Source organism: Emydura macquarii, unplaced genomic scaffold (assembly GCF_026122565.2).
Source record: "Emydura macquarii macquarii isolate MOO-44397 ecotype Brisbane River unplaced genomic scaffold, CSIRO-AGI_Emac_v2 contig_1253, whole genome shotgun sequence".
Classification (NCBI taxonomy): Eukaryota; Metazoa; Chordata; order Testudines; family Chelidae; genus Emydura; species Emydura macquarii.
Window position 1 is genome coordinate 86,395,364 of NW_027131390.1, and position 17,668 is coordinate 86,413,031.

At 38.0% G+C, this 17,668-nt stretch overlaps 1 protein-coding gene across 28 annotated transcripts in view; it reads left to right on the forward strand.

Annotated features, from left to right (window-relative positions):
• Positions 1-17,668, forward strand: part of NEB (nebulin) — a 181,844-nt gene that overhangs the window by 115,477 nt on the left and 48,699 nt on the right. For 27 of the 28 annotated variants that reach the window (XM_067549447.1, XM_067549453.1, XM_067549452.1 and 24 more), the window contains exons 97-122: positions 383-484; positions 700-807; positions 2,165-2,476; positions 2,620-2,724; positions 2,810-2,914; positions 3,461-3,565; positions 4,557-4,664; positions 4,755-4,868; positions 5,811-6,008; positions 7,052-7,156; positions 7,633-7,737; positions 7,830-7,934; positions 8,327-8,434; positions 9,431-9,544; positions 9,897-10,094; positions 11,335-11,439; positions 12,100-12,204; positions 12,538-12,645; positions 13,309-13,416; positions 14,335-14,442; positions 14,962-15,066; positions 15,159-15,263; positions 15,469-15,567; positions 15,851-15,961; positions 16,141-16,245; positions 17,199-17,303. In XM_067549447.1, coding sequence (XP_067405548.1) covers positions 383-484; positions 700-807; positions 2,165-2,476; positions 2,620-2,724; positions 2,810-2,914; positions 3,461-3,565; positions 4,557-4,664; positions 4,755-4,868; positions 5,811-6,008; positions 7,052-7,156; positions 7,633-7,737; positions 7,830-7,934; positions 8,327-8,434; positions 9,431-9,544; positions 9,897-10,094; positions 11,335-11,439; positions 12,100-12,204; positions 12,538-12,645; positions 13,309-13,416; positions 14,335-14,442; positions 14,962-15,066; positions 15,159-15,263; positions 15,469-15,567; positions 15,851-15,961; positions 16,141-16,245; positions 17,199-17,303 — 3,156 coding nt within the window. The remainder of the gene's footprint in view (positions 1-382; positions 485-699; positions 808-2,164; positions 2,477-2,619; positions 2,725-2,809; positions 2,915-3,460; positions 3,566-4,556; positions 4,665-4,754; positions 4,869-5,810; positions 6,009-7,051; positions 7,157-7,632; positions 7,738-7,829; positions 7,935-8,326; positions 8,435-9,430; positions 9,545-9,896; positions 10,095-11,334; positions 11,440-12,099; positions 12,205-12,537; positions 12,646-13,308; positions 13,417-14,334; positions 14,443-14,961; positions 15,067-15,158; positions 15,264-15,468; positions 15,568-15,850; positions 15,962-16,140; positions 16,246-17,198; positions 17,304-17,668) is intronic. The other variant, XM_067549477.1, reaches the window with a different exon arrangement.

Below are 17,668 nucleotides of genomic sequence, written 5' to 3' on the forward strand. Positions count from 1 at the left end.
GCATATGAGGAACTGGACAGTGGGCATGACATGACCCACCCCACTATCCAGGAGCCCATGCAACTTTTATTCAGTGTGTCTCCCACTAGAGGAAAACAGGCCAATATGAGCATTTTATTTCCTTCAACAGTACAAATTGGAACATCCTTCCAAAGGTTCATGGCTTTGGACCATGATCCTGAAGTTGTCTTTCTTACATAACTTCCTCCATTTTTAATGTCTGTCTGTATGGGTGGGTGTCTTGTGGAATTTGGCCCTGAAAATGTAGACAATTATAATCCTTATACATTATTTCATATGTATAATCGGGGTCATGATGTTACATTTCCTAACTGTTGTGATGACCTTACAATGCGTTTATCCCATAAATCCTCTTTTCCAGATTAAATACCACCAAGACTGGAATGCCATCAAGTCAAATTATACTCTAACAGACACACCACAGCAAGAAATGGCCCGAGAGGCAGCCAGAATTCTTAACCAGGTATGTGTTCTCCACCTGGAAATACTTGATTATCCGGCAACTTTTAGTCACAATAATAACTTATTAGGAGAATGTACAATACTTCACTGATTGTCTTTCTAAGAATGTCCTGGAGTCAGAATCTCAGTTTCTAACATTTTATATGGTTACATATCCAGTGGTTATAGTGGTTTTATTCTTGATTTTAACTTTCTTTCATGTTTTATTTCCTATAGAACCTATACAAAGAAAGCTGGGAGAAAAAGAAAGCTACTGATTATCTTTTACCTCCTGATGCTGTGCAGCTCCGTCATGCCAAGCACTCCGGTGATGTCCAAAGTGATGTAAGGGTGTACTTTTTAAGTAATCATGTGACTCCAGCAAGAGATTGGTTGGGGCCTGGCAATACTGAAGGCAAACCTGCAAACTCACAACCTCAATAATTCATATTCAAAAGGCTTGAGTGACAGCCAACCCCTGGCTTTGTTTCAGTGGCCTCTCCGGCCCACTCCCCTCTAGCTGTCTGTAGTATCAATCTTGGTTTATCTAATGGGGGTACTGCCAGTGAAGGGCCAGGTTCTGATACACTTACTCACCTTATTCCATTAATAGTCCCTCTGAAGTCAAGTAAGGGCCTCAGAATCTGGCCTCAGAGAACAGTGAATGCTGTGCAAATGTGTAAAGGTGAAGGTCTGTTATGGCACTGCAGGTGTGCCCCACCTTAATTTCTCCAAGTAGAGCAGCAGTAGATTCAGTCCAGGGCAAGAAGAAGCCAACACACATTAATCAGACACCATATTCTCTTCTAATAAATATTTCATCAGTACTCAGATTCAGGTTCTCCAAACTTACACTCCTTACCGAAGTCTCTGAGTCAGGTTAAGCTTGTCCCCTGAGAAAGGAACTGCCACCAACTGCAGGTTGTCTGGCTTCTACTCCTCTCCCCTCCCTACTCTGCTTCCCATTCTTATTTATATAATTCAGCCCCAGGGCAGGGCAGGACCTTCTTGATGACCCCCAGGCTATAGACTCCAGCCTGTCCCTTAAAGAGATACTTTCCTTTTCCCCATACACACATGTAGTGCAAAAGGTGGAATTCTGGTGGCCATCTTTAGAAGGATTACAAGAGACTTTGTGGTAAACAATCTGTAAGATCAAATACACAAAGGATTTGGACATAAAACACTGAATGTATGACATGATTGCTTGTTAATAGCTGAATATACACATTCCTAAATAAAACAAGTAACTTTGCTTGGAGTAGAATTATAAATACAGCTTGGCAAACTATTGATGCAATTTTCAAATTCTTTCTTTCAAGCTATTTAGAAAGCTGTGGTTATATGCAATTGTGAGCAAAGTAACCACAAGGTGTTTCAGTTGTGCTGAAAAAGTTGCTGTATCTCTTGTTCAAAAGGAGGCAGCAAATTAAGCTAGATATTAATATTTCCATTAAAGAGGGAGGAATATATATCCTAACATTATCACTCACCTCATCTTATAGTATTTGTATCTTGTAATGTACTGAAAAATTAAGCTGTAATTAGCAGCATGTTGCCTATATAGCAGGGTTCCATTTATTCCTGATGTTGAAGAAAATATAGATTTTTACAGGGTAGAAAGAGAACAAACAGGTTCAGTTGTATTCAGTTCAGTATTAAATGCTGACATTTAAATATCTCTTCTCCTTCCCCTCGTCAGCTGCAATACAAAGCTGAGTATGTTCATCACAGAGGTCACTATGTAGGTGTTCCAAGTATGAGAGAAGATCCCAAGTTGGTGTGGTTTGAGCATGCAGGCAAGATTCAGAATGACAGATTGTACAAATCAGCTTATCACAAATCGAAATCCAATATTAACATTCCTGCGGATATGATATCAGTCTTGGCGGCCAAGGAATGCCAGACATTGGTCAGTGATATTGATTATCGGCAGTACCTGCATGAATGGACATGTCACCCTGACCAGAATGATTGCATCCAGGCAAGGAAGGCCTATGATCTACAGAGTGATGTAAGTGATTATATATTTATATTACATGATTTTGATTCTTTGAGTGTTTTATGTACATGGCCACATGAGCTTAAAAAACCAGAAATATTTCACTTTGGCTTAATCCAGACTTTTGTCTGTTTAATTTGTTTTCATGTTTTCAGAATATCTACAAATCTGATCTGGAATGGATTCGGGGTTGTGGGTGGATTCCTTTGGATTCAGTGGAACATAACAGAGTTAAGAATGCCCAAGAGTTAATAAATAAGGTGAGTGAAAGTTCTCACAAGTACAAATTTACCTCCTATTTCCAGTGCACAGTGTTTAAGAATATTTTGTTATGCCTCCTTGCAGAGAGCCTATATGAAAGCAGCCCTTGATAACTATTCCCAATTCACAAGTGTGGTTGATACTCCGGACGTTGTTTTGGCGAAGATCAACTCTATCAATCAGAGTGATGTAAGCATTATTTTTTTGAAAGTATAACAACGTATTAGCAAAATTATTAGATGGCTTGATTATTACTACTAGTATGTGGTCTATGGTTAACGCTATACTGATATTATTAATGCTGGAATTTTGTTTGGTAAATGTGTTAAATAAGTGAACAACACAGTATTACTGTACCATTACATTTTGCATTTTTAAAGACAATTTAAGATTTCCAATAATCAGAGTCTCTATATATTTTGCTTACATTATTAAAATATAATTCTGTTCTGGGTGAAGCCAGTACAGTATGTTTTATGATAGTGGCTGTATTTATAGAACACCTGCTAAAATATTTCTGCAGAGTAAGAATTTTCATATCCTTAGAGTAATATATGAAATTTTTGATGTACCATTATGATGATACTTGCCTTGTCCCAGAGTGATTGGTATATACTAGATAATATAATTCAGATAAGGTAGTGCAAATGGCAGTAAACACCTGCTTCTCACAAGCAGACCAATCAACTAATTTATTTCCCATAAGTCATTAACCGTCTTTATTTTCTTCTTTAGCTGAAATACAAAGAAACATTTAACCTTGATAGAGGCCACTTCATTGGTTCTGATGATACTCCAGTGTTGAATCACACCAAAGAGATGTCTAAACTCTACAGCGATGTAAGATTTGGTAAACAGTATATCTAACAGCTGACTAAACTTAATTTTATTATATATTAATGTTAATTGTCACTGCCCAGTGTATAGAGCACTGGACTAAGAAGACCTGAGTTCTATTCCTGACTGTGCTATTGCCTCCTGAGTTACCGTGGGCGAGTAACTTCCTTTCTGTGCTCCATCTATAAAATAGGGATAACGGTACTTACCTTCCTCTGTAGAGTGCTTTGAGATCTACTGATGAAAAGTGCTCTGCATGGGTTATGTGTATTATTATTATAAATATTTTGCATGTAGAAAAATGTTTTATATTTTGTGAAACATCTGGGTATAATACTGATGAAACTTAGTTTTATTTACCACTTCAAGGCCAAATTGTGAACCCTTTACTCACATTGCTGAGCAGTTACTCATGTGAGTAGCCCCCTTTAATGGGTGAGTAACTGCTCATCAATATGAGTAAGGGTTTTCTAGCCCTAAATTATGTTTATAGTATTTAAGATATGCTAAGCATCTGTCTGGAAAACACCCGCCACATAGTGGGGACTACCATAAATAAATACTAATAATAGGACTTGGAAGGTTTGCATGTTTGTGAGGTGTACATCTAGATATACATCTTTACCTATTCCAGCTAGTACTTTTCTACCAGGCTTAATGTTTAAATTATGAAAAGGGTTGTTTCTCCATGGATATAAACATTAGAGGCCAAAGCCCCAATGCAGGAAAGCACTGGGATTCAAGCACGTACTCAAATTTAAGTTCATGCTCAAGTGCTTTGCTGTATTTGCGTGGAGATTCTGATCCCATTATTCACACTGAGAAACACCTTAGTTGGTGAGTGATCCCACTGACTTCATTGGGGCTATTTGTGGAGTAAGGTACTACTCAGCATAGAAGAAGCTGACTCTACATATATTGATAATGTGGATATCTTTACTGGAAAATGTACTGTATATTTAATCAAAACATATATTTTTTTTTCTTTGTCTAGAAACTATATAAACATTCATGGGAAACTGGTAAGGCCATAGGCTATACTTTGCCTCCAGAGTACATCCCTATTGTTGGAGCTAAGCATGCTGATTATATTAACAGTGAGGTTAGTATGAATCTCCTTATAATTGTTTCTCTTCTTTGTGGCATTGCTTATTTTAATGATCTCAACAATTTCCATGTGAATGTTTTGCAGCTTAAATACAAAGAAGTCTATGAGAAGCAGAAGGGCCATTACCTGGCTGGGAAGCATATCTCTGAATTCCCCAGCGTCGTTCATTCTCTAGCTTTCCAAAAACTAAGGAGTGCGGTAAGGGCTTTTTTCTTGTAATATTTTCTCTTTTCCATATTTAATGTGTGCTAGACTCTGATCCTACAGTCCTCCCATCCACGTTAGGGAGTTGCACATGGAAAGCCTTTAAGATTTAACATCTGTCTAATGCTATTGTATTGATGAAATCATAACATTATTTTGTATTGGTATATCTTTTCTGACCCATGACTATTTAACTAGGGATAAACAATTATATCTGAAGCTAGGAAACTAAGAGATTAGTAATAAAAGTTTAGATATATTAGAATAGGGGGAGACATACCCTTTGACTGTTCACCAGTGTATTAAATCTGAGCAAACGGAGGTACCATATTGCTCAGGCTACCAGAGCGTAATAGAGGATTCTGATTAGAGTTGAGTGTTAGCTAGCAGCATTTGTATGTCCCTAGTGTAGCAGCAGGCCTGTTAACATTATCAGGGTTTTAGTTAGAAAGTGTTATACACTGGTCAAACTGTTACCATCACAACCTCTCCACTTCACGTTTTTAATCTCCCAAATAGGGTGACTAATATTGTTCATGCAGTTAGACAGGGAGACCTACCTAGCCATATGTTAATAAAAGATCTAATGAAGAACAAAAAGAGTATTAGTAACCACAAGTAATGTTGTTTCCCCAGCCTCATAGATTAAAAGTCTTATGCATTTTCTAACCAGCTGTGTGAATCTAATGGGACAATGGTCATTCTCTTCTTGTAGCACTCCAATAGAATTAATTTTAAAAATAATGTTAATTTAATAATTAAGTATTTCTTTAGCATTATAGACTTGGTCCTGATCCCACTGAAGTCAATGGGAATTTTGCCACTAAGTTGAAAAGGTGCTGGATTGGTCCTGTGTTATAACCAGTAGTCTGTGGTAGTCAGATATGTGCCTGAGAAATACACATTTTTACTCTCTCTCCTTTACTTCCTTTCCAGCTGGCCTACAGAAAGAATTATGAAGACACCAAGGCAGACATCCATATTCCAAGTGACATGTTGAATCACCTGTTGGCTAAAAAGTGCCAATATATTCTCAGTGATCTTGAGTACCGAACCTACCTCCACCACTGGAATTGTTCACCTGAAGAAAATGATGTTATTGTGGCCAAGAAAGCTCAGGAGATTTTGAGTGATGTATGTACACTGTTTGGTCATTCCAAGTTCTGATAATTCACAAGCCTTCTGGCCAAGTGATTTTTTTTAAAGTAATTATCTGTGAAATTAATAACTATGCTTCCAAATTGCTTAATAACATCATTTAATTGAATTTACCATAACATTCAGATGGGCTTTAAACAATTTCTCAAAGGATTTTTCATGAGCTTGTTATTTATTATTTGGTCTGAAAATTGGAAAAAAGTAAAGATTTATGAGCCTAATCTCAATCTACTGGAGTCCACATTAGTTTTTTTCTCATTGCTTTCAGTGAGCTTTGGTAAGACCCTACAGAAACACACAAACCTGCTGGCAACCCTCTGGGAGCCTGGGCTGTCAGCTCCCCACACTGCTTCTATTATGCAAACGTGCCAGTAGCTCCTAATGACCCGTGTTGGCGCAGGGAGCATGTTTGGAGTACAAGGTGTGGTCAGAGCACTGCTGCACTACAGTGATCCTCAGGCACCAGAATGCTCCCTTTGGACTGCTCTAACTCACACTGGGGCCAAAAAAGCCCCCAGAAATGCCTGGATTCAGAGGAGTGCAAAAGTGGCTTACTTGTGGCCTGCCACCCTGGAGTGCTGCACCATGGATAGGGATCAAGGATCAGTAAAGTGGTACAGCTGACCTAAAAGGTTGGAAAGCACTGATTTAGCTGACCATATAATTATACTCTTAAATCAATATGAAGTGGTCTTTTTTACCCAAGAAGGTCTGGTTACATTTTAATAACCTGACTTTATATACTGTGGATTGTCACTTTGTTTTACTTCTCTCATAAATTCCTGTAGAAAAAGCTGAAAATGACACAGACTAACTGTGATATTGAACACTTTTCTTCATTCTCAGATATAAACTTTCAAAACTGATTTTAATCAGTGAACAACACTGGGTCACAGCCAATAGAAAAATTCTACCTTGCTATGTAGGAGACACTGGTTTCATATGGGGAAGATGCAATTACCACATTTCAGGTAGGGTACACATTTCCTGGGAACTGATTTAGTTTTTCTTTTCTTCAGGTTGTGTACAAAGATGACTTAACTTGGCTGAAAGGAATTGGATGCTATGTTTGGGACACTCCACAAATCCTGCATGCTAAGAAATCATATGATCTCCAAAGCCAAGTAAGCAAATCTTCCTCAGATAAGAAGAGACTTGTGGACCACATTTTTATTTCATTTACATTTCCTTGGGGTTTACACCAGCATAAGTGGGAGCAGGCTTTGATGCTGTATAGTATACTTTAGATCCGCAAAATAAAAATATGTAATCTAGTGTTTCAGGCTTATCTCACAGAGATGTCATTATTTCCTCTTGTTATTGAGAAAAGCAGAGAACCAAGGAGAAATGGAAAGGGTAGCAGTTTTCCAGAATCTGAACAAGCAAGTTTGTTTTAGTCTGAAGATCACAAGCTTAGTCTGCTTAGATGTGGACTTTCCACTGCTGAAAGTTCTTCATATGGAATGACCAGCTCCCAATATATGGAGACCTATTTTTACAAAGGGAATAGATGGCTGATGGGGCCAGGAAAACATGATTGAAGTTCCTAGGGAAGCAAGTCTAGTTATTCTCAGAACACTTTTTGTCTGTGTTTTTTTAGCTGAAATACACAGCTGCAGGAAAAGAGAATTTGCAGAACTACAGTTCCGTTACTGATACACCGCTTTATGTGACTGCGGTCCAGAGCGGCATCCAAGCTAGTGAGGTGAGTCATTCCCTTTGTTCCATCCAGAAGCTTTTCTCCATTCCCACACATAGTTAAATTACAGTGAATTAATCACTCAATCTTTCTTAAAGGTGAAATATAAAGAAAATTATCATCAAATTAAGGACAAATATACAACGGTGGTAGAAACAGTGGATCACGAAAGAACCCAAAATCTGAAACATCTTTTTAGCAATGTGAGTGTTTTTAACTCTTTTGTTTCTTTCAAGGAGCTAGTGTGCTGAGGTTTATTTAGATTTTGCAAACTTCTTGGTTCCAGATGCTAAGCAAAATACAGTGTGTTGGTAAGTTGATTCCCTGTATCAAAGCACACATAAATCCGGGTGCAAAGCTTGCAAGAGACTGGGCTCCAATGGACGAACAGCTGGCTTTTATCATCCCTGGAATGAGCTTTTGGGTCTGGTAGGCGATTATTTTGAACCAACATACAGTCTCTGGGGCTTGAGTATGAGTTCAGAGTCTGCAGGGGTTTAAGTTCAGATACAAATGATTTTGATTGCTTTTCTACACTGTGTGTTATGTAAGAGTTTTGAAAAACATATTTGGAGATCTTTGTATCCCTACTCAGAACCTGTACAAGGAAGCCTGGGATAAAGTGAAAGCCACTGGTTACAAAATGGTATCTGATGCCGTATCTCTGTCTCGTGCCAAAGAACTGAAGCATAATGCTAGTAATGTAAGTGAACTAAATATTTAAGCTTCTCTATCTTTGCAGATCATTAACGCTATCAATACAGCTCTTTTCTGCTTTGCATTTACATAGTACATCTATAAAAATATTTTAATATTACTATTTATTTTTATTTCAAATGTGTATCTACGAGTAGGTACGCAGTCAATCATGCAAGTAATTACTTCTCCCACAGCAGCCTTATTATCAATTGACCGCAACTTGATCCTTGCTCTAAACAAGACCCCCCCCCCCCCCGCCTCAATTTCTACCAAATAATTCAATGAACAACTGGCTTCTTATATCCTTAGCTAAAGTTTGCTTTCAGCAACTTCTAAGCTTTTTATGTTTCCAATTTTTACGTATAAGGCAACAGGATCTAAACCCCTGGTTAGATTTGAATTTGAGATACTGTTACATTTGGTGAGTTTAACCACACAGGATCAACTAAAGACCTATTTCTTTGATTAATCTTTTCATGAGCAAAATTCACGTTTTACGGTACTGTTGGAAAGCTTTTCCTGACAATCACTATATAAGACACATGCTAGATGGGCCTGATTCTGCAATCCGTCCTATGCAGCAAAGCACTTCAACATGTGTTTGAAGTTACAAATGTGCTTCAGTGCTTTGCTGAGTATGGATGGATTTATGCGCGTGCTTAGATGCTTTGCTGAACTGAGACCCATAACAGATAATTCCCTAGCTAAACATTTTTACATCTACCTCTATAAATATAAAGAGCTGGAACCATTTTCCTACAACAAATGAATCAGTTTGTTAATTCCTGCTATTATGCAAAATTCACCTGGAAGTTATCATTTCTATATGGCATCATAGGTGCAGATAAAACAGAAGACAAGTCCCTGCCCTGAACTGCTTTCAGTCTCCACTGATCTCATTGAAGTTGTGCCCACTTCAATCACTGATGAATTTGGCTTTACAGATGTAGTTGTCTTACTGGAGAAAATTATTTTAGCTCCTTTTCTTGTCTCTGCTTAGGTCAAGTATCGGGAGGAATATGATAAGTTTAAAGCACTTTACACTCTACCCAGAAGTGTTGAGGATGATCCCAACACAGCAAGATGCCTTAGAGTTGGCAAGTTTAACATTGATGTAAGTATTTTCTTTTAAATTTAAATTCTCCTGATAGTTATAGCATCCACATACATTAATCAAGATTTCATATTTAAATATGTGTGGCAACTATTGATATTACTAAACTTTCTCCAATACGCATAGAAATATGTTTGTGTTTGTTCTACTAAATTGTCTTTTTGTGACTAAGCCCTTGGTAATGTGTCTGTAGAACAAGGTCCCATCTACCCTACAAAATTTACGATGTTAAGGACGCATTTATAACATGAGAGTGTTTGTTCTAACTTCTATTGCATAAGAAAATCAGCAATTTAGTATAATGTGCCAGACTATTTTCTCACATTATCAACATATTATTTTAACTTCACAGCGTCTGTACAAAGAAGTCTATGAAAAGAACAAGGCCAAAATCCACATTCTTCCAGACATGGTAGACATAGTAGCTGCTAAGGCCACACAGAAGAAAGTCAGTGAAATTGATTATCGCCTACATCTCCATGAGTGGACCTGCCTACCAGACCTTCAGATCAATGCTCATGTTCGAAAAGTCACTGACCAGCTCAGTGAAGTAAGCCTACAAACTATATTAGGTCACTGTTCAGCTTTCAAAAAGTTTTCTCCTGTTGGACTCTGTCCGTGTTCAGTGAAATGGTGTTGCAAAAAAATGTTGGAATGTCTTGAGATTGCAATATTTGTGCCTTGTTTAATGTCTGCACATGACAGCTGCCCAAGACTTTTTTACAAACATTGATTATACCACAGGTCTTTAGCTTAGGTCAGGCTGAACAGGTACAGTGTGGTCTGTCGCCATTATAGACATAAGACCACTGCATTGCAACTCTACCAGTTCAGCCAATTCTCCAAACTCCATCCTATGCTATGTCTGTAAATTACCCAAAGTAATTAATCAATAGTGCTGGGAATGCTATTGGAAACTTGGATGCTGTGGGGGGGGGGTTGACTCAAGGCAAAAGGCCCTCCATGATTGCTCTGCATAAGTAGACCAGAGGAAGGGCCATGGCATCTGTGTTTCTGCAAATCCAGTGGCCCCAGTAGAATATGCAAGTATCGTTTGTGAGCAGTAGCCACTACTCCATCAACTACTGGGGTGCAGCCCAGTTACTCATTCTATATGCAGGTAAAGTGAATTTCATCCACAGCATAGATACACACACCAAAAAAGTTCAGAATTGCGGTCACTTATCAGTGCTATTTGTTTTCATCAATATATTTCATACTAATAAGTATAGTTGCTGGAAATAGGGACTGTGGGAATTCCATGCATTAGCACAGGTTTATGATCTTGCTCAAGATTTTTTGTGTTTTCTGCTTAGTTTCAGAAAATACAAATTTCCACACAGTTGCTTAGGTTTTTTTTTTTTTTTTAAAGTATGTTTTGATTGTATTTGCTTTAAAAAAAATCACCTAGCTTTTGAAGAAAAAAATGCCCACGATCTGAGAGAGACAAATTATTTGAATTTGGCAAAATTCCCCAGATTTTGTAATGCCCTATGTATAACTCATTTCAGCAACGGTGCATCATTATGTAAAATACAGGTTAGCTGGAAACCTTCCTGTCTAAAATTTTCTTCTAATTGTGCAGGCTCCCTCACCCCGCACTCTCTGTTCAGTAATTAAAAGTTAAAAGAACGAATAGTGCTTGTTGTACCAAGATCCAGGCATATTAGTTTCAAAATATTGGAAAAAGTATTTGCTGTTGAAAGCTGCCATCTAGGATTAATGTGTAGATAAGGGATTAAGTAGTACTGAAATTCTCAAACACTTCCTTGTTTTCTACAATACTCTAGGTTGTGTACAAGGATGACCTGAACTGGCTGAAAGGCATTGGCTGCTTTGTTTGGGATACTCCTGAAATTCTCCATGCTAAACACGCATATGATCTTCGCAATGATGTAAGTCTGAACTGTCTCGAGTTAGGTTCTGCTTTTCAGTTTCCTTCATGTCTAGTCTCACTCTTTAACTTAATGCTGTATACCATGGGGACGAGGACTGGAATGTACATGTTTAAGTGCTCTCCCTGAATGGGAATGCTTTACTGAATCAGGGCCATTGTGCTGTATATACTGTACAGCAGCACTGAATGAAAATTCATACACTCTAGAAATAAGAGTAATATGTCATTGATTTTGATGAGTCAATTTTTTTGCATGCAACATCTTCTTACTGATTATTAGTTGAGGATTCAGCAGTTGAAATAGTTGTGGATAATGGTTTTGATTACAAGGAATACATCTCAAGAGTTTTTAATTAGAATGTTTTGGGGCTCATAGTTTTATACGATACATACATACATACATACATATTTATTTATTTATTTATTGATTTATTTAATGACTGGATCGTTTGTATTACTGAAGTATTCTAATGTTTCTTGAGTGCAGTGCTATGACTGCTTTTATCTGATCAAATGTATAATTTGAGTACTTTTTTCTTTTCTTTTTGCTTAAATACCATTTACTTTACTGAATTACTAAGACTGTGCATAAGCAAGTTGTTTTAATTACACAACAATCAGACTTAAAAAGATCAAGTTGTTTTATTTCTCTCTGCAGATTAAGTATAAATCTAAGGCAGAGAAAATGAAGAATGATTACACCATGATCACTGACACTCCCTACTATGTCCAGAATGTCCAGAGTGGCAAGAATCTGAGTGATGTAAGTATTTATACTACATTCCATCCCTGTATTATATGTATCATATCTCAGTAATTCCAATAATATGACATTTAATGATGTATTTGAATCATTTCATGCTAGTCCTCTACCACCCTTTGCTGTACCATCAGTAGAATGTTAGATGACAGCTGGTACATTCAGCAGCATGGCAAACATGTTCTACATGGACATATCCTGAATGTGCAAATTTTCCTTCCATATATTTCAAAAGATGGTCCTGAATAAGTCTGCAAACACTAATCGACTCTCAATAAGTTAGACAAACACATACCACGAAATGGCATCAATTGCTTTTTTCCCCGTATTTCCTAGGCTGTCTATCGCCATGCATATGTGCATAATATTAGAGGCAAAATGACCCCCACGGATAAAACAGTGGATTTGGTGCGGGCAAGGCATGCTCATAAGATACAGAGTGAAGTAAGTATCAAGTTTTCTCTTCTAATAGGAGACTAAAGAATAATGGCCAACTTCTGCTGTTGAGTGTCACACTTGTACATGTCAGTTCAACTCTGTTGGGAGCTGTGAGTGTATATTTCCAGTTTACAAAACTCCAGGGAATTCTCCCCACTGGGTTACATCTCTTATGATTGTGCTCGGTGAAGAATGCAGACCTTTCAGAGCCAGCAAGCCAGTCTGTGAAGCCAGCATTCTCTTTGTTGCATTCCAAGACTGCAGATCCAGAATACAGTCTGTTCACAGCCAACTGGTTTTTTGAAAGCCATATATCAAAGACCCAACCAACATTTCTTTGTTGCATTCTGGGCTTAGAGATCGAGAGTTCATTTCTCCAAGCCTCTTCCTTATATCCAAAACCCAGTGACGATTTCAGCTTTTTCTCTGGACCCACACTGTATTACTCTATAATTACATTTAAAAAAACTCAGTGAATGTACAAGGATACCTAAGCTATATAGAAATGTATCCCTGATGTATCTCTATTATACACATATCTCAGATGACCTCAGTGGAGTTAAATCAGGGGAGAATTTGGTCCATTGCAAAGAAGATACTTGCTGTACAACATCAATTAACTCCCTAACATATTTTATGTAATTGTAACTCTTTTTCTTTTTCCTGCAGAATCTATACCGGGGGGCTGGCTTACACGCCCTCCCCACTGGATACAAACTCCCACTAGATACTCCAGGCTTTAAGCTTGCTAAACATGTCCAATACATTGGCAGTGATGTAAGTAACATACTAAGTTCTTTTAAGATATGATTTGCAAGAGAATATGCGGTGATCTCTAGGCATTCTGTGTGAACATACAAAATTGCTATATGAAAGTTGCTACTCAGCTATGCAGCCAATTATGTTTGCCCTGAGTGTCTATAAAAGCTGATGAAGTGTACAGTGATCTTTGCTTTCATAACATACATTTCCCTCTGATATTTTTACCTTATCAACTACATGAGAAGTGAAACAAAATAACTAATCTCAAGAGAAATACCCCACTTTCCTCCCGGTTTGTTTCTGCTACATCATTTCTAGCCACAGAATACAAATGTGTCATGAAATATCTCAAAGTTACCATCATATATATCCATTAAAGATGTGTGGCTTATTTTCCATATTTCAGGACTCACAAGGGTCTTGTTTGGGCTTGATTTAACTCTATGTCAGTGAGAGTCACCTTGCCCCAGCAAAAATTAACCCCCAGGGAAGGTATGGGTAATCAGGATGGTCTAGTGGGAGAGTTTTTGGAGAGGGCTTTGATTTGTGCCAGAGTGCCCTTTATGGAGATAGCTGAATCTGAATATCCCTTGGGACCCTGAATAAATCACCTTCCAATCCAGATTTTTAAAAGTATTTAGGTGCCTACAGACGCAGATACATGCCTAGTTGGGTTTTCAAAAGGGCCCAGGCACTTAACTCTCATCTAAATACCTTTAAAAATCTGGTCCTTTGTGTTGCCCATGGTACTTTCAGGGTAGACTTCCTGTCAGCAGAAACTGCCAAACCCATACCCTGAATGTCGATTTTATTTATATTGGCTCTAAATAGCAGCTGGAGACCCGGTATTTGTTACAGACGCAGTCACAAGCCAACATCCCATATGATTGTTCTTATACCCTTTTATTTTAAACCTCCTTTTTCATTTTACAGCTTAAATACAAAGAAGCCTATGAGCACATCAAGGCTAAGGGCTACACTCTTGGACCCAAAGCTGTTGGCTTTGAGCATATAAAGAACGTAAATAAAGTGCTTAACGAGGTACTGTAAATGTTAATTTGTGCATGTTTGTATCACTGCATCATTATTTACTATAATAAAATAAATGACAACATACTTTCAAAAAGCAATCTAGCTGCTATTTAAGAAAAGCTGTTGAGAAATTAATAAGTCTCTATGCTAGTGTGATCCATATTTTCAACATCTTGTGGCCCAAAGCCTGCAAAAATACACACACATTCTTAACCATTGATTTTAACAGGACTATTCATGTAGTTAAAGTTAAGTATATGCATAAGTGTTTGCATGATCCGAACCTTAGATTCTCTGTAATATATTTCCAAGATGTTAATAAACTAGTTGTGAAATTACTTCACTATATAAGAACCAAACCTGGATCCATTTTCTCTTGTCCTTCTGTACTATCTAGTGCAGAGAAGTAGAATGAAACCTGGGGCTAACAGAGCAATAGCTATTTATTTTTGGCTAACTTGGATGCTGTATGGCATTGTTTTAAGAGTTCTGTTTTTAACATATGTAATGCTCTCTCCTTTGATGCAGAGGCTCTATAGAGAGATATACCACAAAAATAAGGACAAGATTCATACCACCCCTGACACACCAGAAATCCGTCAAGTCAAAGCCACACAGGAAGCTATCAGTGATGTATGTCCTATTTTCCCATTTTTAAAAAAGGGAGATGCTTGGCATATTCAGCATGATCAATAATGTGTAATTTTTTCCCCTTTATCTTTCAGCTTATCTACAAGGCAGATTTCTTTAAGATGCAGGGGCACCTGATTTCCTTGCCGTACACCCCTCAAGTGGTGCATTGCCGCTACGTTGGAGATATCACAAGTGATGTATGCAAAGATATCTTGCATTTGAATGTGATGGGCCAAACTCTGTTCCCATTCACACCTGTGCAGATGTCAATGGGAGAAGAATTTGACTTGGCATTTAAATTGTATAAAAGCTAAAAGATTGTACATTTGTGATTGTCTGAATATTCACTTTTTTCCTCAAAGGATCAACTTTTAATTTTCTGTTGTTATGATTGCTTCACAGAATAAATACAAACAGGATCTACAGTGGTTGAGGGGCCTGGGTTGCTTCTTATATGATACTCCTGATATGGTCCGTTCTCGACACTTGCGTGAGCTTTGGGTATGTTCTTTTTTCTGACACATAATTTAATGTTGATTCATTATTTGTTGAGGCACAGTTGTCAAGATGATCTATGGTAAGTGGTGCATCAATTGTGATAAGTGCTTCATCAAAATGATTAAGAACCTCAGTGTTGAGTTTTATGCCTTGCTGCTAGACAGCTGATTCAAAGTATTAGGAATAGAGTGTGGTAGCAGTTACCTGTATTGGGCTCCACTGTACATTTTCTATACATTGCTGAGAATAATGCAGCTTCCATATGTGTCGTTTATTACTTTTTTAGTCTAATTACGTATACACCAATACGGCAAAGAAGATGCGGGATAAATACAGTGTGGTTCTGGACACTCCCGAATACAGGAAAGTTCAGGAGCTGAAGACACATTTGAGTGAAGTAAGTGTTGCCTTATTTTATTTGTTTATGGGGTTGGCAATGATCAAATGAAGCTCAGATCTTCTCACTGGCTTTCCTGATGTATTTTAGACCTTATCCTTTCCCAGCTTTTGGTTAACTAAATGCTAATTGGACATTTGTAACAAAGGAAATAACTGCCAGGCTTTGTCTCCTTGTAGGTGGTTTACAGAGCTGCAGGCAAGAAGCAAAAGACGAAATTCACTTCAATCCTTGAAACACCAGATTTCTTAAGAGCCAAGGAAGGACAGAAAATACAGAGTCAGGTGAAAATCCCCCATTAATAGAAAAGAGGCTGAGAGTCTGTCTTGATTGTTGAATCCATCTTACTACATTGCTCCATCCACCCCTTCTCAAGTCAACCTAGAAATCTTAGGGATGACTTGTAATAATGGTTAATACACATTTTCAAATGGCAATATGATTCTCAAGCTTATGGTGTCCCTTTAACAAACATGTCTAGTTCTGTTCATCTGAAATAGCGAAGATCTTTGTTAGACCCCAATACAATTCCATTCAAATTCTCTTAAGACCCAACCCAGGTAGCCAAATAAATCTTTCTTTATTAATGGGATCATTAGTCAGGTAAAATAATGACATCTTTTAATTGATGTGCAGTCTGCCAAGTGATGTGAGAAACCTGCATGTACAGTTTAGACAAACATGTAGGGCTAGTGTGTGTGTGTGTGTGTGTGTGTGTGTGTGTGTGTGTGTGTGTGTGTGAGAGAGAGAGAGAGAGAGAGAGAGAGAGAGAGAGCATAGGCTAGATCAGGGAGAGGGTACAAAGAGTTCCTTCTCCCTAGTGCATAGGGTCAGCAGAATAGGACTCCTTGCATTCACAGTGTGTAAAAGTTAGCTATTGTGGTTGCAGCATTCAGCACCTCAAAATGGGCCAAAACCATAACCCCTCCTGCAACTGCTAGCACTCACAGGCTAGCAAAAGGTGGACTTTCCTCTGCACTTCTTTAAAAGTATAATTCCCACATATGAACAACCTCCCCTCAGTGCCCCTATGAGATGCTGCCTGCCTTTACCCTCCACAGGGAGAATGTGTGTGTCTACACCTGGATGCTACATTTCCTCTTGTCCCCAGTGCTGCATGTGATTCTGAAAGCCAGAAATGTGCCTTTTAATTATTGCATCTGCCACAGGTGTTATTAATTTACACCTGGGTATGTTCCCTGTAGCTTTTCAATTACTTTTTCTTTCCTTGTCACAGTACTTGTACGTAGAGCTAGCCACCAAAGAGAGACCCCATCACCATGCTGGTGATCGTACCCCAGCCCTGACGCTTGCAAAGCATGTGAAGGACATGGTCAGTGAGGTAAGATGCCTACTCTCATGTTCATCACAGTTCTACTATGTGAAGGTTCCAATTCTAACATTCATGGGGGGAGGGGTGCAGAGGCAACTAAGTACACCTTTATTTTAAGTAAGCTGATTTTTAAGTGTTACATTTCTTTTTATGATCCCTCGGTAGTTTTTCATTTAATATATAATTCTGACACATAGAAATGTTTTATGAAATAGAAAAATTATCTGCTTCTAAATGCATCTCTGTAATATTCAGACATAAATCCACTGGTGTAGGCTTTAGCGCCCTCCCCCTAAATAAAGTAAAATAAACCCTTTAAGGGATAAATTAATAAATAAAGGAAACACTGAGTTTGGAACAGCAGCTGGTTTATC